The following is a 22,459-nucleotide window of genomic DNA, read 5'->3' on the forward strand; positions in this document are numbered from 1 at the left end:
CTTCACAAAGTTCACAGAAAACTTTTCCATAACAAAGTTGTGTGGCCAGTAGAATAAACATCATTGATTATCAAAACTCAACATCTTGTATAATTGTGCTCTGATACACCCAGTTTATTAAAAACAATCGTTTTGCACACACTACTATTGACTGAGTCAAATACAATACATAATAAAATAAATGAGTTACACTATAGAATCTTTATGACAGCCTAAAACACTAATAAGTCACAGCACCAGGAAAATCTGCAAACAATTATTGTAAATATTTGGATATATATTCTCATTAGGATACACTGATTATGACATATAAAATTGGTACATGATCAATATGACAAATGAGTATACAAGCAATTATAAGAGTAGAATAAAGCACCAACCAAGGAAACTGTTCATCACATTGTTTCCTAAAAAAATGACACAGCATAAACAGACTTAGAAACGCCAACTGTAGCGAGCCAGAGGAAATCCTTAAAACAATTTGGCACATCCAGTCCACTTATAAACAAAACACTCATTGTTTGTTGTTGTTGAGTTTTCCTGCAGATTAATGTAATCCGGTGTGCACATGTGCATGGGTGGGAGCAAACGCCTTAGGAGTGTGTTTGTGTGTGCGTGTGCTTCCAAATGTGGATGTAGCTTGTCACATAATGCTGTTGGGAAGCTGCCAGAGGAACAGTGAATGAGGGAGCCAGAGGTGCTACATACGTCACTGCGGGGTCTCTGCCTACACACCAGGTTGTAGCATCTGATTGAAATAGGTCTGTCGTCTTCTTGTCTCCTGATCTAGCTGCTCTTTCAGAGTCAGCACCTATGAAAAAATTAGAAGGCAGGTAGACAAACACAAAAACACAGTCATAAACCTGTAGTACAAAAGAAAGACCTTCTCAAAAAATGATCCACACTTGGAATTAAAACACCTGTTCCTCCAGGCATTTGACCCTCTGACGATGGGCCTTCTCCCTGGTCTCCAAGGCCCGCTCTGCTTGGAGCTGACTGTCTCTCAGACGATCCGTCTCGAAATCCAACTCCTGGTGATGGCGGGCTGTCACCTCCAGGAGGCGCTGTGCATGACAGTGCTCCAACTGCGAGATCTGGGCCTGAAGACAGTTCACATGAGTTTATATAATTGAAAATAGAGAAAAAATAAGGTCAGGATTTTTTTATGTCATTGTCTGTTGCTGTAATCAGTGGTTGAGCAGAAGGGGGACACAGAGGTTCTCTAACCCTGGGGTTACCGAGGTCATGACCCCTGGCTCACCGGGGTTCTTACCTTAGCAAGTTGGCCAACTAGAAAACAGATGTTGGTGGAAGGCAGCCTTTCTTGATAGGCGTAAACAATCAAAAAAACCTCTCTAAAATTAAACTACATTGTAACAGTAGCAGTTTCCCTTTGAGAATTATGACTGATATGCTACTGCCGTTCAAATGCAACTTGTCATTGCACTCACTGAAACTGTCTATATAATATCTGATGTGGAGCTGTTTGCTTATAAATGTTATTCCTCAATCTGCAACATTTGATTTTACCTTAGGTTATTGCTTGGCTGGCATGGTTTGGCAAAGAGTAATTCATTGTTCTGTACTTCTCATTAATATTATTAATATTTCGGTAGTGACAGTAAACACACATTGTTCATGTACATGTTATATCTGTAGGGGCCCGTTCCAAATCATTCACCCTGTCCCCACAGTGTGACCCCTGCCCCATCCCTGGCTATAATCCAGCAGCCTCTCACCTGCACAGTCTGCACCTCATCCTGCTTTTCAGCCAGCTCCTGCTCCAGGCTGCGCACTGTCTGCCCCAACTGCTCCCTCTCTCTGGCTGCCGACGCTGCCTCCTCCTCCCTCCTCAGCCTCTCCATCTCCACCTGACAACAACACGAGGGTGACATAATGTGAACGACTTTACCATGATTGTTCTGCACTCATGTGCCTTCCTGTAATGCGTGTAGCAGAAGCCAAGCACAGAGCCTCTTGGTTCTCACAGTCCACCTACATGTTTCCATCACTTCAAGATCACTTGAAGAATGTGTGACAAAGGAGATGAATATGTGGAAAATGGAACAAACAATATTAGACAAATGACAAACGACAGCATAAAACTAAAAATCATACAACTGAAAATTATTCAAATTAACTCCTGCTTTATTTAATCTAACTGCCCATTTATGTGCCTTAATGCTTCGGCAACTGCACGTCTTCACTTGGTCCAGAATGTGGCAGCAAGGCTTCTGACCAACACTAAACACATATTACTTCAGCCCTGGCTTCTATATGTACATGGGCTTCCAGCAGTTTTAGAATTGACTTTAAGATGCTTTTAATTACATTTTAAATCCCTCTGTGGTTTGGCTCCCTTATATATTTCAAATCTTTCACCTCATATTCAGCACCAAGACTTTTCAGGTCTCCTGACCAAAAGCTGTTTAATGTTCTGGGGTCCAACAAAAGGGGGATCATGCCTCTACTGTTTTAGCTGTAACATTATGAAGCAGCTTCTCAAGGTCAGTATCAAAGCAAAGTTTGTATTTTTATAACTTCTTACTTATGTATTGTTTTTACAATATATAACTAGTGCATTGACTTTTTTCATCTGTCTCTGCTAAGTCCCCCAACTTTATGGAAGTGCAATATTAAACCACTGCAGATTTCGTCATTGTATTTTATAGTAGTCCATGTTCCAACAAGACAAGACACGCTTAGCTGAACTAATCCTAAAGATTAGGGATAAAGGAATAGTTTTAATATTTGGGAAATATGCTGGCTGTTTCCCTGTTGCAATTTTATGCTAAGCTAAGCTATCAGGCTGCTGGCAGTAGCTTCATATTTACCACACAGACATGAGGGCGATATCGATCTTCTCATCTAACTCTTGGAAAGAAAGAGAACAAACTTATTTTACAAAATGTCAAACAATTCCTAAAGTTTGCTGCAGCAGAAAGGTCAGCTCACCTTCTCCAGTGTCTTTCTGAGTGCTGACTTGTCTTTACCAAGGCGTGTCAGCACCCTCCCCATCTCTGCTCTCTCACTCTGTAGCTTTTGCAAAGAGCTCTGAAGATTGGTGACCTTGTCCTGGAGTTCCTCCTTCTCTCGCTGGAGCTGCTGGGAGCTCTCCTGGGCCTGCAGTTCAACTTCCTGCTGTTGCTTCAGGCTCTGGGACAGAGTCAATCATCCATACATCAAAATGGAGCTTCAACCTTTGTAACATTATTTGTACTTTAACCTCAGTGTGACTCACCTCCTTCAGTGTCCTGTTATGTTTCTCCAGCTCAGAATTTTTAAACTCTAAGTCCTCATGAACTCTTTGAAGGTTCTGGGTCTGCTCTGTTAGTTTGTGGCTAAGCCTCTTACTCTCTGAAAGGGCATCTCGTGTTTTATCCAGACGTTCCTATGGGCACACACATGTTGATACACACTATACAATGAGCCACTCAGTTTAATCAAAACATGATTTTGCACTTAGGTTACTGAACCTGTATTTCTCACCTTCCTCTATATTCTGTCTCTTTTAAAGTTCTTGACAAACTGTTGAAAGTTGCAGGCAAGACTTTGTTTTTCTCGCTTTTAACTGCAATGACCTGACAGCTTTTGAGAAAATCAAGAGATTTATACCAAGCATGTCATGTTTTTGTTTGCTCAGTATCTTTAAAGTGCTGTCCCAAACTAAGACCGGAAAGCTCTCCTGAGAAGCTCTTAGAGAATTAATGAGCTTGCCTGAGCATTTTATTGCTCAGTCTTTGAGGTCCTTCAGGAAAACCACTGCAGCAAATGTAAATAAAAAATGCTCAGTCTGGAGCTGAGAAGGTTACATAGCTGTACTGTAAATCAAAGCACAGCATTGGAAGCATGGCTGGAGAAGAAAAGCTTATAAATTAAAAATACACAGTGCATATCACTTGTTTTGTTACAGAAATTAAGACATTTCTTAAAATAAATTTCTGTAGCTTGTTCATGTACCACTTCTATCTACCAGCATCTATCTTGTTACCTTATCCTGTATTGAGGACGATTAGGTGATACACTGTACCTGCAGCAGTCTTCGGTCCAGCTCACTGGCAGTCAGAGCCCTCTGCAGCTGTGTCATCTGCTCCTGCAGGGCCCCGCTGCTGGTCCTGTTGTCACTGAGGGTGTTTGACAATTTGTGGATCTGTTCTCTCAGCTGGCTCTCATACTGCTCAGCTCGAGCCAGTGACGTGGCCAACCTTTCCTCACTGACCCTCAGCGCTGCACATCGGTCTTCACTCTCACCCAGCTTCCTCCTCAGCTCCGTCAGTCTTTCCTGCAATGCCCCTGCCTCTGCATCCAGCTCTGCTGCCCTGAGCTGGGCCCTCTGTAGCTCACCTTCAAGGGTGCGTTGGGAGAGCTCCAGACGGCTCGCCCTGTTCTCTGCTGCTTCCAGAGACTCCTTCAGCTTCCGTTGTTCTACATTTCCACGACATTCTAAGCCCTGCAAGAGCTCCAACTTGTCCTGTGGAGCAATTGGCACAGGAGTTGTCACTGAATATGCTGTATGCTGTTTTAGTTAATATCTATCTCTTTGCCTTTTACATACTTGCAGTGCCCTGGACTCAGCCTCAGCAGCTTGCAGACTAGTCCTGAATTGAGCTACCTCCTCCTCAAGGTTTCTCTTCTCCTTCTCTGTACGACGTACTACTTCTTCCTGCAGGGAAAGGGACGTATGCGCCTCGTGCAATCCTTCTGCCATCTCTTTTTTTCCTGGAAGAATATGTCAAATATTCTGTATGTCTAAACTGAATTAATAACTGATATTTACTGTGTTTGTAGGATCCACTGGTTTTCTTACCCTGCTCTGACTGCTTTAAGGCCTTCTGTAGTTGTAGGAGCTGGGTTGCTGACTTATCCTGGCTGCCTTGGAGCTCTGTCACTTGCTGACTCAGACTAACTATCTGAACCTTGGCTTCATCCTGAAGAAAGAAGACATGTTTATGAGATTCAAAAATGTCTAAATACTAAAAATTTAATAAGTGAATTCAATTTAATTTGTTTAGATTGTTGAACTGTTCTCTTCTGGTCTGAAAAGCAAAACCAACTTTAGGTCAACAATCCCACTCATTCAGAGTTTGAGGTTTGTGTCCCTGAGCCTTTATTCAGTTATTAAGAAGTTCAAATATACCCTGTCTCTCTGTGTGTCCCTGAGTTCCTGCTGGAATTCCCGTAGGGCTGTGTCCACATCCAGTTTTTCATCTTCACCACGAGACAAGGACAACACAGATCCGTCTGTTACACCGTCTCCCCCTTACCAGAAAAAATACTCATTAATGTATCTGCTTGTAGCAAAAAATTGCATCATGTCACCTCATTTTGAAATTGCATGACCACACCTTTTACTTGCAGGTGGTTTCTCCAGGGAGAGGGAGACCGTCTACGGGACCCAGGAGTGCCTGAAAGCCTTGTACGGCTGGTGCCAACAGTGCGGCGCAGCGCTGAATACAACTCCGCCAACTTGAGCTCCAGGTCCCTGCGTTTGGCATTGCCCATGCCCAGCTGCTCTTCCAGGCCCTGGACCTTGCTTTCAGCAAGGCCAACCTGCACAGAGAGTTCCTTGACCTGGATCCTGGCGTCTTCTAGTGCTTCCCCCAGCTGGGCCGTGGTTTCACTGTGCCTCTGGTCACACTGCTGCTGATAAGCCTCTCTTTCCTGCAGCAGCTCTCGGTTCCGATGCTCCGCTGTCTCCAGTTCCACCACACGGCGCTGCAGACCTGCAACCTGCACAAACACACAGAACAGAGTCACAAGACAAATCTATTTTTCTCTACTAGTCATGCATGTGTTTATTATATACTGTGGTGGATTATGTCATACATGGTAAACAGGTCACAACTGGGGTGCTTTTAGTAAAGGTAAAGTTAGTGCTTTGAGATGACAAGCTTGTCAAGTTCACTGACAGGCTTTCAGAAAATACTTTCCAAACTGTATCATAAGAGGTTAAGAGGTACAATAACAATCGTGTGTTATGTTATGGTTCATGTTCTCTGTCTCTGCATGAGTATGGCAGGTATTCTTCAAGTATGTATGCAAAGGTGGAGTGTTTGCTCTAGCATGCTGTTAACAGACTAATAACCGGAGGCCTTCTACCTCATTCAGCGCTGCTTCTCTGCCAGCCTCGCACTCCAGCACTCTCTGTTTGAGAGTGAAAGCCTCGCGACGTGCCTCCTCCTCCTTCTGCTCCTCCTGACACACCCGGGCCTGCAACTCTCGCAGCTCCTGTTTCTGACGGCTGTTCTCGCCTTCAAGGACCTTTATCTGCTCATGTTAACATAGCACATACAACTTGAAGGTAATCCTTTATTTAAAATAAATCAGATGGAAAGCAGCAGTTACCTCAATAATCTTTCACCTGTCTGCGCAGCTCCTGCAGCTCTCTGCGTGCCTGCAGGCGCGACTTCTCCAGCTCTCTCATACTGCTCCGTAGAGTGGTTGCCTCTTGGTGCATCGAACTCCTACATTCCTCTAAGACGGCCACTTTCTGCTCCTTCTCCTCCACAGCTCTTCTCAAACTAGTCAAGGTATGTTTAAAGTTAACATAACAGAAAACATCAAATATATCCATTGCTGTTAGATGATCACAGCTACTGAATTTACAGGAAATCTGCAGTTCCATTTGACAGCTGTACCTGCTGTTGTCACTCTCTGCTCTCTTGATGAAAGCTCTTAGCTCCTGGTTAGAGGTTTGGATGGCCTCTTTCTCTCTGGTCTCGTCACCCAAGAGCCTTCTCAGGTCCAGGGCTTCTTTTCGTTGCTTGTCCCGATCCTGTGCACACTCCTGGAGCTCTCTGTGAGCCTCAATCAGCTCCCTTTGCCCTTTAATAAGTCCATCCTCTGCCTCCTGCAGCTTCCGACGAAGGCCCTCTAACTTCATGTCCAGATCATGGAGAATGAAAGGCATGACATGTCAATGACGTCTTATGAACAGTAAACCTCATATTCATGACGTTAATAGATAAACTCCCATCTAGAAATACTTTTCTTGTTCCTGGTTTCTTGATTGGTTGTCATGTCTACCCAATCCAGAATTTATTTGGTGATATAAATTCCAATTAGAAGAGTTTATTAAAGAGTTAATAAGGACTTACCCTTGAACTGTCTGTTTTCATTATAAATTCAATAACCCAACACACACCAAAGTCTTTATATTCTCAAAATTCATCAAAAACTAATATTAAGCTGTTACCTATAGTACATCATGTGCTAAAACACATGTATATAATCATCAGAATCAAACAGGAAAAAATACTCCAGCATACCGTAAGACTGATTTTGGATCAGATAATGCATTAGAGCTTCGTTATTTGAAAGCTAAACCTCAACATCTCCTATTTTAAGTGCTATGTGCACAATCTCAATATACTGTATGACCTACATTCTGTTATGGCAACATGTTGTGCGTAGCGAGAGAAATAGGGAGGACACAGCTTATCTGGGCATGGATAACAGCCAGTTGGGCCTGTAGCCAGGTGCTGTCTCTCCCCATCTCCTTACTGTGGCTTGCAGTTTAAAGAATCCACAGAGAGCAACATGATGAACAGCAGCCCCTCCCGGAGGTGGTGGAGGAGGAGGTGGAAGGGGGGGGGGGGACGGAGGATGAGGAGCAGGATAAGGAGGAGGAGTGTTATGTTCAGAGGCCACACAAGATGGTTCTTTCTCATAAACTCTAATGTGAGAAAAAACAAGCCAGTGCTGATCTGGCCAATTATACTTTATTTTATCAGATTTTGTTTTTGGCAGGGGGGGTTAAGCAGAGGAGAAGGGCAGAGAATATGAGGGCAGCAGTGTTGTGTTATGTGGATGGAAGAGGGGGACCTGGAGTCCCAGTGGAGCCAGTCTCTCGCTGCTGCAAGGGAGAAAATAAACACTCCCCCACTGGCTTATTTACACAAGGGGTTAACTCAAACTTTGATTTCATATTATGGTACCAGGGACCATATCCTCCCCCCTCTCGTTCTCCCCCTCTCCCCTTGCATTCTTCCTCTTTCATGCTCACTAGCTCTATGTCACACACTCTCACTCCTGCTTTGTCACTGTCTTACATGAGAATCTTGAGATTGGATAAGTGAAAATAATCAAACAAGGAAACGAGCAGGGGTGCTGGCCAAATATGACAGTGTCGCTGAAGCTTGACTTGATATATGGTAGGGAGGGCTGTCCAAACCTCAAAACTCTTTTGCTCTGGCTCCACACAACCTCATTCAATATACTTTGACAAGACTAAGGAGACAGAGGGAAGACAGGATGATCCACATTTTTGCTTTTTTATTGAAACCAAAAAGTCCCACACAGATAAACAAACCCCTTTTCCAGGGAAACCAGGCTTTTAAATCAAGGCATGGTGAGGCCCTTACAACTCTGCAGTTACATCTTAATGAGGTGACTGTGAGCTTGTTATTTCACTAAAACGCCCAGCGACCCTGCGCCTGGAATCCTGACCTCAAGCAACCCCTAGAGATGAGATTTACGGCTCTCATTTGGCTCAGAGAGGTATGTCACTGGGCCAAAATTATAGTCTCTAATTGCGCTTTTGTGTTTATATTAAGGTCAATGGAACAAAATTTTCCTCCACTGGACTTGACAGGAAAAAGACACAAAGAGCGAATGCTGAGCGGGAGTCTTAAGAGTGGACACCACCTCTCCTTGTAGGATTTGGCCCTGCGCACTCTGCACCTGATGGCACCCTGATGCTAGTAAAGCTCCGTGGCCAATGTCAACAGCGGCCTATGGTAAATGGCTCTCCCTCACACTGGTAGTAATTGGTGCAAACTCCCCCCTTACACTAGAGCCAGATCTGTGGTCTCCCATCCTATGCCAAGCCAAACAAGCTTATAATTTCCTATATATTTCTATGACCCTACTGTACAAACCACCTCTGGTGACATCCACCCTACAGGCTATGATTTGCTTTATATTTCCATGTCCATTCAACATCCTAACATTCACTTAAGATTGACATTAATCCTATATGAGTCATCATTGCAACATATATTATTTTACACTGGAGACTGAAGAGACAAGCGTGATGTTTATGTTAAAAAGAAAAGGTAGAACAAAACTGGTTCTCACCTCCTCTTGTGTATGTTCTCTCTGTTGGTTGAACTCTCTGACCTGATCAGTTAGACTCTTCTTGGCATTCTCATGAGATTTCAAAGACTCTTCAAATTGAGTTTGCAAGTCCTGCAGCTCAGACTGAAGGACAGCCATTGCATTCTGGAACATAGAGGTACACAAAATGATTAGCTGAGTTCTATGTAAAGAACAAGAACCAGAGCCAATACGACCCCATATGCCATATTTTACCTTATCCTGCTCCTGTTTGCTAAATGCCTCCCTCTGCATGTGCTCAAGCTCCATGCCGGCCGTGGCTAGGTCCTGCTGCAGGGCTGCTAGCTTCTCCGTGAGGGCAGCCTTCTCCACCTCCTTCTGGGACAAAGCCTGGTCACAGCAGACTGCGAGGTCAGGGTTATTTATAATGTAGCTCACAAAAAGTTTGGCCATGGGGACTTGGACATACAGAATCTACAGTGCTTGGATACACTTTCACTGAGGGACAAGGAATGGACGTGGCGTTTCACATGAGGATACTGGCAGGATCTATGGCTTTTGATTGACACACGCTGTCAACTGTGAAGACAGAACTGGGGATGTTGTGGTTATGAGACAATTCTCTAACCCTTGGGTTACCCTAAAATACAACATTTTAAGGTTCATAAACAATCTAGAAAACCGTAATAAACCTATGAAGACCATCTCACACACCTGCTGCTTTTCACTCTCAGCCTGCAGGAGGCTTTGGTTGAAGTCCTGCTGCAGCCTGGCCAGCTCCTCTTGCACCTGCTGCAGCTCCCTATGGCTGTGCACACGCAGCTCCTCACACTGTCTCCGTAGCTGCTCCTCAGCCTGCTCCCGCTGAACCGTCAGCGCCGCACACTGCTGTTCCTGTCAACCACCAAACACATACACTCCCGATTAGTTAATAGATAGCGAAAGCATCTATCTGATTTAAATTTTGTCAAGCCAACATAACTGTGCAAGTCTTATTGTACCTTTTGCCGGCGTTCAGCTTCGAGCTGCTCTCTGTGAATTTGCTCTTTGTTGTTCAGGGTCAGCAGGGCATTCCTCTGCACTTGGGCCAGCTTCTCTTCCAACTTACTCCGCTCTTGTGCAGCTTGTGCAAACTGGCGTTCAGCATCCACACGCATCCGAGCACCATCACCTGGACAGATGTATCCAATCTCTATAAAAATCCCACCAAATTATTAGATGGAGACACTCAGGATCAGCAAGACTTGATTTAGAGTTTTATTTACAGTATAGGGGCTACTCAGTCATGTCTTTATGTGGAACATGCTAGCTTAACACCACTTATCTGATCATGTGAGTTTTAGTGGAGTGGTGGGACCCTGGTCAGCTGAGAAAGCAGCTCCAGTGATCCCGCAGCCCAGCTGTTGCAGAGCTCACAGCTGAAATATGGATCTCTAGTGGGCTGTTGGAAAAGCTTCATGGCCAGGGGGCTTGGCACGGAGGACAGTGGGGTCTCTGAGGAAGGGGGCTACTCACGCGTCAAGGCCTCGTTAGCCAGAAGCACACCACGCCTCTCTCCCTCCATCCTGGTGTACTCGGCCTCCAGAGACAAGGCAAGCTCCTGGCTTTCAAACAGAGCCGTCTCCAGGGACTCCTTCTCTGCTCTGGAACACAGCGGTAAAGTGGGTTGAGCTCTGAAAAAAAGACCTTTGAACCACTAGGTGTAGATGGTCATAAAATCCAATGATCCATCATGAGCATAGTTTCCAAATAAAACCACGTTACTTAAAGACTCTTGTTACATGTGACTGGCTGTGCTTTTGAAAGTAAAATTTGCTTAAAAAGTCAAAATGACCTTAAATACACATTGGCAGTTGGTCTGACTTAAACAAACACACACACACACACACACACACTTGGTTGTTTATGATGCTTTTGAGGAGACTGTACTGACTTACATTCATTCCTTACACTCTTAACCATAACCATAACTGATACATGCCTAACCCCAACCCTAACCAATAAAGACAGAAACAATTTACTCTAGCTTGTGCTAAATGCAACTGGGAAAACTGGTTTTAAGTCTGAAATTGGTCCAAAACATTTTAGAGGTCAGACCACACAAACAAATACACACACACATACACAAACACACTCAGACCTAAGTGCAACCAGCTCCTGCGTGAGACCACAGGCCTTTCGGTCAGCGGAGTTTAGCTTGACATCCAGAGCAGCCTTGTCCTTGGCCAGCTCCTCCCTGTCATGGGTAGCTCTCTTTAGGGCTGTGGTCTGTGTCTCAAGCTCCTTCCTGCACGCACACAGCTCCTCTGACACACTCTGCATCTGCCTGTTGACCTGGAGACCAACACACACAAATAAAAAAATGCCATCAAGCAATTAATTTATACTTATTTTTATACTGCTTCAAGCAGACAAAATAAAGGCCATACAGCAAATCATTATATGCATCAAACTATAGCATACACACTTCATGGCTGTATTGTCTTAACTGTGGAACACATTGTTCACGAGTAGGAGTATAAGCAGCAGAAGGAACTCCTACGTTACGTTATGGTCGGTAATGTGTATCTGTTGGATTGAGAATGACCCACCCAACCTCAACATTTTGTGCAGCGACATTTGCTGTACTAATATTGAACTCTACATACCCCTTTTTTTTTTGCTGTTATGAAGCATAAATTAAACAAACAGTGATTCATGACAGTGTATAGGAACTGCAGGGCCATAACAAATGCACCGCCTGAAGCAAAAAAAAAGTTCCCACTTAAATCACTATGACACATCACAGGACCTATATCTAGCAACAAAAACAATGAACTAGGTATATGTTAATCGGTAACTTGCTGATTTTTATATCCTGGGATTCATCAAATTCACTGAATCAGAAGGTCATTTACAATGGAAATTACACTTACACGCAAACATGATAGATTTGCACATGGCTTAAAAGGTCAGAGTAAAAAATTACTTGAGGCACTGACCATTAACGGATTTCAGTGTGATTTAAAGGACTATTGTAACATTTTGGGAAATATTATTTGCCTTCTTGCCAAGAGTTAGATGACATGATTGATGCCACTTTCATGTCTTAGTGTTAAATATGAAGCTAGACCCAGGAGTCGATTAACTTATCTTAGCATTAAGACTGGAAGCATGGGGAAACAGCTAGCCTGGCTCTGTCCATAGGCAAATCCACGGATCAGGATCTGTAAACCTAATAAAATAACACGTTATATCTTGTTTGTTTACTCTGTACAAAAACCGAAGTGTAAAAACAAAATGTTGTCGTTTTACAAGGGGTCACGGGCTGGAACTATTTTTTGGCCTGGGCAGTGACTTCCTGAAGTTCCTTTATGGATCATTCTCCTTGCTTGAATCTAACAATGATAAAGCTCTATTCTGAAACAGAAAAAATGTTTACTATAAACTGTAAGATCTAAGAAATATTATTTCACTGATATACTGTGCCTTTAGGGCCAGTTACTAACACACCATCACACAATGGTTGAGTCTATAATGGGCCCCCACAACTTCTAATATTTCACTGTAACGGATTGTTTGAAAAGCAACAATCACTGTAATTTGATTTTCAACCAAACTAAAATGAACTCTATAAATATTAGCACATGAAATCTTTTAGCCTCTCCTTAGGTAAATATTAAAGTGGATGAATTACACCAATGTTATGGATGTGAGTAGTGCCCAATAAGGGGATGAAACATGAGCTTAGTGCCATGGAGGACACTCCAGAGTTTGTTTTATACACGGATGATTTATTTTTACAGATAAGCTATCTGAAAATGTTTGGATGGAATTTGTCAAATTGTTTAAGTTTGTTATATTCTAGCTGAGATGAACACGGATATTCTAGTTTCACATTCAGAACAGATAACAAAACAAGAGAAGATTCTTTTCATTCTTTAGCGGACAAAATAGGGAAATCTGGATCTGCTGAGGGAAGAATGGGAATACTTTAGGTGTTAATTTATTGGGACTTTCACTAGCCCCCACTGGATATTATATGTCTATCTATTTATCTTTTTCAGTTCGCATTTGTTCATGACGATCCCTTGCTTGTTATGTCCCAAGTTACTCATAAAACACAGAGTGGGGCTCAAGCTGCTCTCCATATCCCATTTGAAAGAAAAAAACATGGCAGATGTGTCCAGTACCTCCAATACATTTTAGTGTGACAACAAGCTCCATGAACCTGCTGAAAGCTATTAATAACATCAACATAGTTCTCCCAGGTGGTGGGAGCTGGGAGGATGGAGGCTGAAGTGTGTGAATGGCCGGGGGTCTCTGACCTGGGAGTGCTGCTCCAGGGCCTGAGCGTTCTCCTTCTGCAGCAGGCTCAGCTCTGCTTCGAGCTTCTGGCAGAGGTCCTGCAAGTGGCTGTGGGAGCTCTCCAGGGCTTGTTTCTCAGCGAGCAGATTCATCATCTCCTGTTGCACCCGTGCTGTCTCCTCCCTGGCTGCTGCCCGTTCCATTTCAGCTTCCCGTCTACGTTCACCAAGCTCTGCCTTCTCACCTTCTGTCTGGAAGGGAAACAAAACTATTTAACTTCTGTTCTGTTCAACTCTGCCTTCCATCAACGTTACAGGGCAACCGCACGGCTACTGACCTGCAGCAGAATACGATTGAGTTCCACCTTGTCTTTGGCTAAGCCTTCGGTCAGGGCAGCCATTTTGGCCAGAGAATCTTTTAGGGCAGCCTCCTGATTCTGCAGTTTGGTGAAGGCTAACTCATGTGCAGCACTCTGGGACTCCATCTGTGGAGTGAATCATAATTATTTGAAGGATTGAAACCCTCAGGGAGAATCGAGTAATACAGATCAGGCTACCTGGTATAGAACAAAGCAGTCTACCTTGCTGAGAGCCAGAGCGAGGCTAGCCTTATCATCCTCCAACACCTCCTTCCTCAGGGTGGTTTGGCTCAGAGCCTCCTTCACTGTCACAAGCTCCCTACGCAGATCTGAGTGCTTCCCTTCAAGCTCCTCCAGACTCCTCTCGCTGAAACACAAAATGTAACACATACATGACTCTTGCACACTGTTTCTTTGTCTCACACACATGCAGATTATTTATATAAACAAAATCCCTTAACAGTAATCCATCTCCACTTTGAAAGATGGAGAAATGTTGGTGCCAAAGGCCAGAACACTGAGGGAGTTACTTTTTTGCAGTATCGCATGTCCTGCTCCAATTCTCAGCTAATCAAATTTTTTAAAGCAAAAGAAACCCTCAAAAAGAGGAAAAAAAAAGTTATCTTCGTGCATGAGTACGGTAATGCAATGTAAATCATTTACATTTTCATCCAAATGTCATCTGGGTGCATTGCCGGCCGGAGAATGACATGTGTTACTGATCTGAACTCTAAACAAACGGAGCTTGAAAACAATCACGGGTGACGGGATGTGTGTTGTGTAACGGTCATTCTCCCTTGCTCATGCTATACCCTCTTTGGGCCTCTGTGCGCTGGCGTGCCAGCTGCATCTCCAGATCCTCCCTCTGCTGCCTCAGGAGGTCCCGCTGTCTCTGGAGCTCCAGTGATGAGCCCCGCAGTACCTCCAGCTCGGCACGCTGGGAGTCCACCTCCTGCTGCAGCCCTGACAGCAGCTTCTCCAGGCTGCCCTTCTCACTGTGAGTCACGGAAGTACAGAGAGGCAGAGGAAAAGAAAAAGAGAGTATGTTAAGGTCAGTTGTTGATGTTGCACAATGATCATAAACATCTTCATTATTAGAACACTTGATTTTCCTAAAAAACAATATCAACAAAACACTTAACAACATAAACATTTCTTGTATAATGTTGTATAAATATTGTTTTTTTTCCAATACCAAAAATTCGAAATATGTTCTGATAATGATAGTGAAGTTTAACTTCTTAATTAAACACAAAACCAAACTATAATATTTGTCATCATCATCATAATCATTATAACATTTGTATTTTGCCAAAAACAACATGTAGTCCTAATGGCAATTTCACAATACTACTTTTTATCTACAGTCTTGAAGCCTCAACACAACCAAGAAAAAGGATAATAACTGCAGGGAATACCTGGAGATGAGCTCCAATGAGCAGCGATATCTGTTGCTGTCTCTGAGGCTTTCCTCCAGAGCTTTTTTAGCCTCCTGATTTTCCCTCCTTACTTCCTGGATTTTATGCTCCAGCTCTCTCCTCTCAGTGTCCCTCTCCTGCAGGTGATCACGCAGTGTGTCCACTTGCTCCTGGGCAGCATCCAGACGCCCATGCAGGTCCTGTGGTTTGTACGTGGGTGCATTGTTTGTGGTGTGTAGGTAAAGAAACTTGGGTGAAATGTCATTACAACGTGTTAAACATATTATCTCACTAAAACAGTGGTTCCCTGCATTTTTGGCTTCTGACCTCTTCAAATTTAGCTATATCTACTTGTGACCCCTCATTACAGGGGTCACAAGTAGACTTTAGTGTACACAAAGCTTGTGTATACATGAGCAGTTCAACCACAGAATGATTTTTTGTTCTTGGATTGTCTCATTCGTAGGACTTCTAGATGCCTGAAGAGGTGAAAGAATACAGTATTTCACTAGGAAAAATGCAAAAATAAGAGAAAAATCTGAAAAAAATCAGAATTTTGAAATTTACATATATACTGTATATTTCTTTTATTTCTTTAATCATTTTGTGACCTCTCAGATTTCTTTTGTTCTAAAACATCTACAATGAGGAAAGAGCAGTGAAGACCAGCAACTTTTGTTGGACCTGTGTTTGTTTCTGGTGCTTGGTGAGAGCACTCTGCAGAGCCATCAGCGTAGTGTTCCTCAGAGGAGACCAGCCATGAAGAGGTGAGGAGGACACACTTTCAGAGCCACTGCTATCACCCTCACCACCAACTAACTGGATATGGCAGACATAATGAAGGAGAATGGAAAAACATTCATCTTCTTATGTGCTAACCTAATGTATGATTTAGCTAAGTGCGTTGTTTTGTTCTGACCTGGTGAACATGGCATACAATCTTTTGGAGGGCATGGATCTCTGTGTGGAGGACTTCCATCTCTGCTTTATCCTCTGTTCTCCTCGTCTCCTGAGCAGGAAACCATTAAGGTCAGATAAGTAGCACACAGACCAAGCCTGACATTCCCCAGACAGCAGCCCTCTAGACAAGGAAGTCGTGGAGTTTATCAAGCCTAAGGTCCAGACTAAATCCAATTTAGCCCCCTTAACCACCCGTCTATCTGCCACCTCCCAGTCATGATTCCCAAGGTCCCACCATCCTGTCCAGACTGCTCTGCATAGTGTTGAGGCTGGCATCCTTCTCACTGTTCTGGCTGCGGAGGTGCTTCACCGTGTCAGTCAGCTCCAGGATTCTACATAGATCAATATGCATGTAAATGGACAGAGAACGAAATCACAAACACACACACACACACACACACACACAAACACACAAGGTTCCCCGAAGATACAAGACTGACATGTACTCCTCCTCTACTAGACCATGAACACTATCATATTCTCTGTATAGAATCACAGGATTAACAATGACTTGATAAGATCAAAGGCCAGCTAAGATCCAGAATACAATGACACTGACATTCCTGCAGTCCTCTGACTGAAGTGCACAGGAGATGGTACAAAAGGCTTGTTTCTTCTATATCAAGAGCAGTAGTTACGGATAATAATTTGATGTGCTGGATTTTAATGATCAAAGCCTATGTAAACTTCTGGGGTTCCATCTAGGGGATTAAATTGGCTCTTCTTTCAGTCTTAGAAAGAATGTGAATTTTGCAATTGATCAAATGATTGCACTAAATATGATCTCAGGCGCAGAATTTCTATTTCAGTTTATGATGCTTTTTTCTTCCCGGTAGTCCTGGTCAGCTAGACCTATCCAGAGACTGTAGAAAAATATGGGTGTAGGGTTTGTGCTGTCAATCCGAAGTTTAGGTTTAGGAGCTGGTTGGAGCTAAAGTGGGTTCAGCAAGAGACAACATAAGACTTGCAATGTTCTTAATAGAACAATTACTTTTATTAGTAGTTACAGAGTCCCAAATTCATAGGGAAAAATGTATCGACTTTTGAGAGATAAATTCTGGGTTTTCTAAGTTGCCTCAATGTAGTTATCATTGAAAACAGCATCCAGCAGTCCTTAAATGAAATACAGCTTAAAGCCATATCTTATGTCATTTTGGCTGCCATTTCCAAAAGGCAGGAAGCAAACTCTTCATGAAAGACAGGCCCATATAGATTTGGAGATGACTTTACCTGGAGTTAAGTTCGACTTTCTCTGCATCCCAATGACCCTGAATCTGCATGGCCTCTTTCAGCTTGTCCTTCAGCTGCCTCTCCAGTGCTGACATATCCACACCACTAGAGGTGCTCTCCTGTGTTACTTTGGCCTCTAAGTTCATGCAGGCAACATGCAGCTGCTGGCTGGCAGCGACACACTCCCCACGCATATCAGACAAAGTCCTGTTGAACAGAATCATGTGCATCAAGATTTACAGAATGTATCAACATATGAAAGATCCGAAAGGGTAAGAAAATATGACATCCTGTTCTTGTTCATACAGTTGTGAGCCATTAGTCTAGTTTAAAAACTGTCTGTTTGTATTTTAAAAGGATGGATGTCTGTAGTGGTTAAGATGTGGGATCAGGGCTCACTTTGAAGTGTCTTCAGTTTAAGTAACAGTACAGCCTCTGACATGATCGCAGCTGTCTATGAGCTGAGCAATCATTATTAAAGCAAATTACTCTTCAGTAGTGCTCACAATGGTTCAACATGACAGAAGCCATGTCTTAAAGGGCTCAAGCTTTGTCCTGATGGATGATTTCAATGGTGAGGCTAGACACCTTAAGGCATCTGTCCCCCCAGTGAGGAAACAATGAGCAGGGGAACTGGCGACCCTGTTGACCTGTTCCACTTTGATCCTCAGCTGAGAGAGATGGATTGTGGTTGCAGTCGTGAGTGTGAGACACAAGAGAGGTGGGGGTTCTTGTGGAATCCTGAGTCGCTGGAGGGATTCTGGCAGCGCGCCCCGCTCACCTGTCAGTGAAAGTCCTTAGCTGGGTGAAAGTGCTCCGCAGGGAAGCGGCCTGGCGCCACAGTGCTCTGACACGAGCCTGTTCACGACACAGCCGGGAGGCGCACGTCTGCTGAGAGAAGGAGACAACAAGGGGACTAGAGACTGGAGGGTGGGTGGTAAGGGTTGCTTACAGCAAATGATGGCACCTCTCATTTTATTGTGATCCCAAACAGATGCAATTCTGGAACTCCTGGACTCACACTGGCACACATACAAATAACTGGATTTCCCTGAATCAACAGATGTAGCCCATTTACAGCACGAAGGCCAGATTGTTTGCACAAAATGTTCCTCCCCCTCAGCAGTTGGAATGTTTTCACAGGAAACAACAACTCAAAAATCATAGCAATGAAATGAACAGGGAATGAGAATGAATTGACTAAACTGCCTATGAATGGAATTCCTACCCTATGTGAACTCAACAGGGGTTTAATTGCACAATCTCTGTGCAGAAAGGGATAAACTTTTTTTGTCAAGTATGTTTTTATTAAGGAAGGATTTCAGGATGTTGGACATGAGAACGCAGTCTACCTTTTCATTGAAGAAAAACAAAGCAAGAGAATACAACAGATAATATCCAACATTAAAGAAAAAGAAAAATATATACCTAACACAAACCACCCTCCCTCCTTTTCTGCTCAGTACGTAGTATATGACAATAAAGGTTGAGATGGAAAATAATAAAAACAAAAGGTGAAAAGTAATAATGTCGACTACACGAGGAGTGTAGTCCTAATTGTGACTCTCTATTCTTCAGAGAGAACCATATTTTTTCAAGGGAAGGGTGTCGGTCATTTCATTGAGCCACAGCTTATAAGTGGGAACTTCCTTCTTCTTCCAGAATGTCAAAATGAATTTTTCACCTGTAATCAGACTATAGGAAAGAAGTTGCTGCTGTGCTCTTTTTAATACAGATGTGGAATCTGAAGTTCCCAGTACAATTAAGACAGGATCAGGTTCAATGTGGATATTAAGAATATCAGAGTGCTTTAAACACTTTTTGTCCAATGTCTCTCTGTCCTGGGGCAAAGAGCGAAGCTATGGAGGAGATTTGCCTCTGCTAGATTGCATTTATCACACTGAGAGGAGATGTCTGGAAACATCTTGTGAAGCTTAGAAAGGGATAAACTTGAGCTTTCCCTGTTGCTTTTCTGACTCAAGCGCTTAATTTTTGTGGTTATTCTCACCTCTTGCTCTCTGCGCAGACGGGTATCACACAACTCAACGTCTTCGCGAGCCTTCCACAAGCTCTCTGTTAGCCCACGGTTGACAGTGCCTGCCTGCTCCAGTTGTTCCCGCAGCATACAGTTGACTTGGCTGAGGCTGGCACACCTGGAAATAACAAGCGTTATGACACAGAGAGACCATTTGGCACTTTTCCCTTGACAAACTGCTGTCATGACACCCTCCTATAACCCTTTTACAGCAACCAAACCCTTGTCAACCACACTTACAGGGTGAAGATGTGTGACAGTTTTATAACGTCTGTGTCAACTTTTACAAAAATGTTTACATCATTCTCACACTAAACAAACACCTTGTTACAGTAAAGCATGTCACATTGCTATGTCTGGCTATCTGTCTGAGAGGAAGCCAAACCCATGTTTGTATGTATAGGATGATATCGTGTTTAAAGGGAACTGAGATGTAGGGAAAGAAGGATTCAGGAATCTCAATAATAAGCAAAAACATATAAGTCATGGCTGTAGACTTAATCTCTACATTAGACTTATATTACAAAGTGCTTAAGTGGACAGAGTTTGGTAACTCTGCAGTGAGTGATATTTTAGTAAAAATGATCAGATCCTGGCGAAGTTTCTGCAATGGGCAATTCAAATAAAGTTCCATTAATGTATAAATCATAGGGCATTAAAACGTGGTCTCAGCTGCAGAGGTAATGTGAAACACCATTAAAATACTTTGGAGAAGAGAGCCAACATAGTTAAACTAATTTTCTCTGACAAATTTGATGCTGAGATTATCTGCCAAGGGCAGGCTCTGCTTTCTCCCAGCACCAGGGGCAGGAAACAGCAGGAAAGCTCAAGGAACTGCTGAGAATATCTCTGGTCCACGCATTTCACAGAAATATTTCGGCATGATTCCTGCTTCTCAACAAGAAACAGAGAAAGAAAAACGGGAGCAAATTTCTAACAGGCTTATCCATGAATTTACTGCTCTAAGTCGGAATTCAAATAGTGAATCCCTGCTGCTGAAGGTTTTCTAATTTCTGGATTCTAAAGTTGTGCACTTTTCCTAAAACTCCCTAATATGTATTACTTACGAATACAGAAGCTGTACAAGTTTCTCTATTGACTGAGAAACTTGGCTACCTGCAGTGCATGGTGCCCATCACTCACCTCTTCTGCTCCTCCTCCAGCTGAGCAGACTTATTCTGGATAGCCAAGTTGAGATCCTGCTCTGTCCGCTGCTGACGCTGGGCTGTGTCCAGGTGGGCCTGCAGCTGAACACACACACACACCACCACTACTGGCATCCTGATAACACATCAGTATATGTTAGCAGTAGTAAGTTAGCCGTAACCTAATATTTATAAAGCAACATAATTACAGTGGAAATCTGCTAATCCAAATTCTCCATGGAGGCCACTCAACCAAGAATAATATTTGAATTTGAATTAAACATTTGCTTCCATGGGACAAACATTTAACACTTTATCATCGTTTTGAATATTTTTGTAAATATTGTAACATATTGGCATTGTGATAACGCTGTGATGATGGTCAAGATTAATTTTATCTATATGATCCAGCCCTATGCAATGTTACCTTCTTTATCAGGAGAAAGAATGTATCTATTGGACTACGCTTCTATTTGAAAAACATAATGCTGTAAAAATGCAAAACAGCTTAGAGAGGGTTTAATGCTAGCAAGGCAATGTCAGTTAATGGGTCAGTTGAAAACATTTTGGTCTAGTTGTGTGTAAGGAGCAGACTTGCCTCTAGAGGACCCTAGCGGGCCCTTTAGACTTTAGACTTGAATATTTATATCTAAGCAACCCTGATTCTTGAAGGTGATGCTACAGTCTAGACGTACCAACAATCTCATCTTCTCAGACTCTGAGGTCTTCTCCAGCACCTGCTCTTCTAGTCCCCCACACCTCTTCTTGTACTGAAGAACCTTGTATAACGCAAACAAAAGGTGCACACTTGAGCCAAAGGAACTTTATTTTTTTCATGTAACGATTTCTGAATCGTGAGGTCCATTTCTAGTCACCTTGGTCTGAAGCTTCTGAACAAATTGGGCTTGTCTCTGCTGGGCCTCCTGGTAGATCTGCAGTTTTTGCCTGTAAGCTCTCTCCTTGTTCTGAAATTGCAGGGATCCTGGTACACTGTCCTGGTCTGAGTCCACTGCTGGTCGCAGCATCAGCATCTGATCGAGCTGGATGGAGTGATAACAAATGTGCTATAGCAAGTCTGACAATGTGACAGGATATTGCACATTACCATACACAGTATACATGAACACTGTCAATTATCAGTTTATTAGATACATTTGTATAGTCTAGTGCGTTACATTGCAACAGCCCTGCATAAAATCCTTACAAAGCTTATTGTATTCTGTTTTTCTGACAGTGTGTCATGGAGGTGTGGTATGTGGCTGTTGTGGTGTTGTTGTACTGGGCTGCATTATACTGAACTGTATGTCCATCGCACCATTCACAAGGATTTATTGCACACCAAATGTGTTGGATTGCATTATATTATATGGGTGTACTTAACAAACCAGTAACTCAGTCTATCTCATCCTAATTATCTGGATATACTAATGAATAATGGTTGGGCTGCAGGATATGTTTGCATTCAGACGAGTCATTTAGTAGTTTTCAACAGTTCACTGTGGGTTCTGTTTGAGAAAAAATAAAGTTAATGCATGGGAGCTTTGCTCAGTGCATTTTTGAGGTATTCTATGAATGTATGTTCATGCCAAAAAGGACATCTGACAATACAGCACTCTTGATTGGTAATTACTATCATCGGAAACCCTGTAATGGTCAACATTTGATTGACCAATCTAGACACCCACAGTATTAACTCAGCATGAGGGTTGGACAAACAGTGGCTAGGCTTAAAGATGGGGTGAGGGGTTACAGTATTAAGTCAGTCAGTCTATGGAATGTCCAAGTACAGTGTGTTTGAATATTGGTGTTTATGCATGATGGCTGTATCTGTCAAATGCATTTAAAAACAAAGATATACAAATGTGCTGGTCTTTCTCATTGTGGAATCTCATATCCTCTCCCATATCTGAAATCCAAATGTCCTGTAACCTCTCAACCTCACACAACCTAAACTCCCTCTGCACCACCC

The 22,459-nt window shown here is 43.0% G+C and overlaps 1 protein-coding gene across 8 annotated transcripts in view; it reads right to left on the reverse strand.

Annotated features, from left to right (window-relative positions):
* Positions 1-83: 83 nt before the first annotated feature.
* The window catches only part of crocc2 (ciliary rootlet coiled-coil, rootletin family member 2), a 33,987-nt gene continuing 11,611 nt past the window's right edge, over positions 84-22,459 (reverse strand). For 4 of the 8 annotated variants that reach the window (XM_044199204.1, XM_044199203.1, XM_044199206.1 and 1 more), the window contains exons 5-37: positions 21,366-21,530; positions 21,186-21,269; positions 20,489-20,592; positions 19,319-19,463; positions 18,092-18,201; positions 17,311-17,517; positions 16,316-16,412; positions 16,040-16,129; positions 15,805-15,939; positions 15,121-15,320; positions 14,515-14,697; positions 13,925-14,069; positions 13,682-13,828; positions 13,365-13,595; positions 11,198-11,391; positions 10,573-10,700; positions 10,059-10,249; positions 9,772-9,951; positions 9,313-9,447; positions 9,079-9,222; positions 6,639-6,877; positions 6,362-6,521; positions 6,100-6,267; positions 5,346-5,730; positions 5,138-5,259; positions 4,808-4,928; positions 4,556-4,719; positions 4,031-4,471; positions 3,242-3,391; positions 2,956-3,156; positions 1,740-1,871; positions 921-1,100; positions 84-811 (exon numbers count right to left, since the gene is read on the reverse strand). In XM_044199204.1, coding sequence (XP_044055139.1) covers positions 728-811; positions 921-1,100; positions 1,740-1,871; positions 2,956-3,156; positions 3,242-3,391; positions 4,031-4,471; positions 4,556-4,719; positions 4,808-4,928; positions 5,138-5,259; positions 5,346-5,730; positions 6,100-6,267; positions 6,362-6,521; positions 6,639-6,877; positions 9,079-9,222; positions 9,313-9,447; positions 9,772-9,951; positions 10,059-10,249; positions 10,573-10,700; positions 11,198-11,391; positions 13,365-13,595; positions 13,682-13,828; positions 13,925-14,069; positions 14,515-14,697; positions 15,121-15,320; positions 15,805-15,939; positions 16,040-16,129; positions 16,316-16,412; positions 17,311-17,517; positions 18,092-18,201; positions 19,319-19,463; positions 20,489-20,592; positions 21,186-21,269; positions 21,366-21,530 — 5,562 coding nt within the window. In that variant the 3' untranslated portion in view covers positions 84-727. The remainder of the gene's footprint in view (positions 812-920; positions 1,101-1,739; positions 1,872-2,955; positions 3,157-3,241; positions 3,392-4,030; positions 4,472-4,555; positions 4,720-4,807; positions 4,929-5,137; positions 5,260-5,345; positions 5,731-6,099; positions 6,268-6,361; positions 6,522-6,638; positions 6,878-9,078; positions 9,223-9,312; positions 9,448-9,771; positions 9,952-10,058; positions 10,250-10,572; positions 10,701-11,197; positions 11,392-13,364; positions 13,596-13,681; positions 13,829-13,924; positions 14,070-14,514; positions 14,698-15,120; positions 15,321-15,804; positions 15,940-16,039; positions 16,130-16,315; positions 16,413-17,310; positions 17,518-18,091; positions 18,202-19,318; positions 19,464-20,488; positions 20,593-21,185; positions 21,270-21,365; positions 21,531-22,459) is intronic. The other 4 variants (XM_044199209.1, XM_044199207.1, XM_044199208.1 and 1 more) reach the window with 4 other exon arrangements.

This window comes from Siniperca chuatsi, linkage group LG6 (genome assembly GCF_020085105.1).
Source record: "Siniperca chuatsi isolate FFG_IHB_CAS linkage group LG6, ASM2008510v1, whole genome shotgun sequence".
Taxonomy (NCBI): Eukaryota; Metazoa; Chordata; class Actinopteri; order Centrarchiformes; family Sinipercidae; genus Siniperca; species Siniperca chuatsi.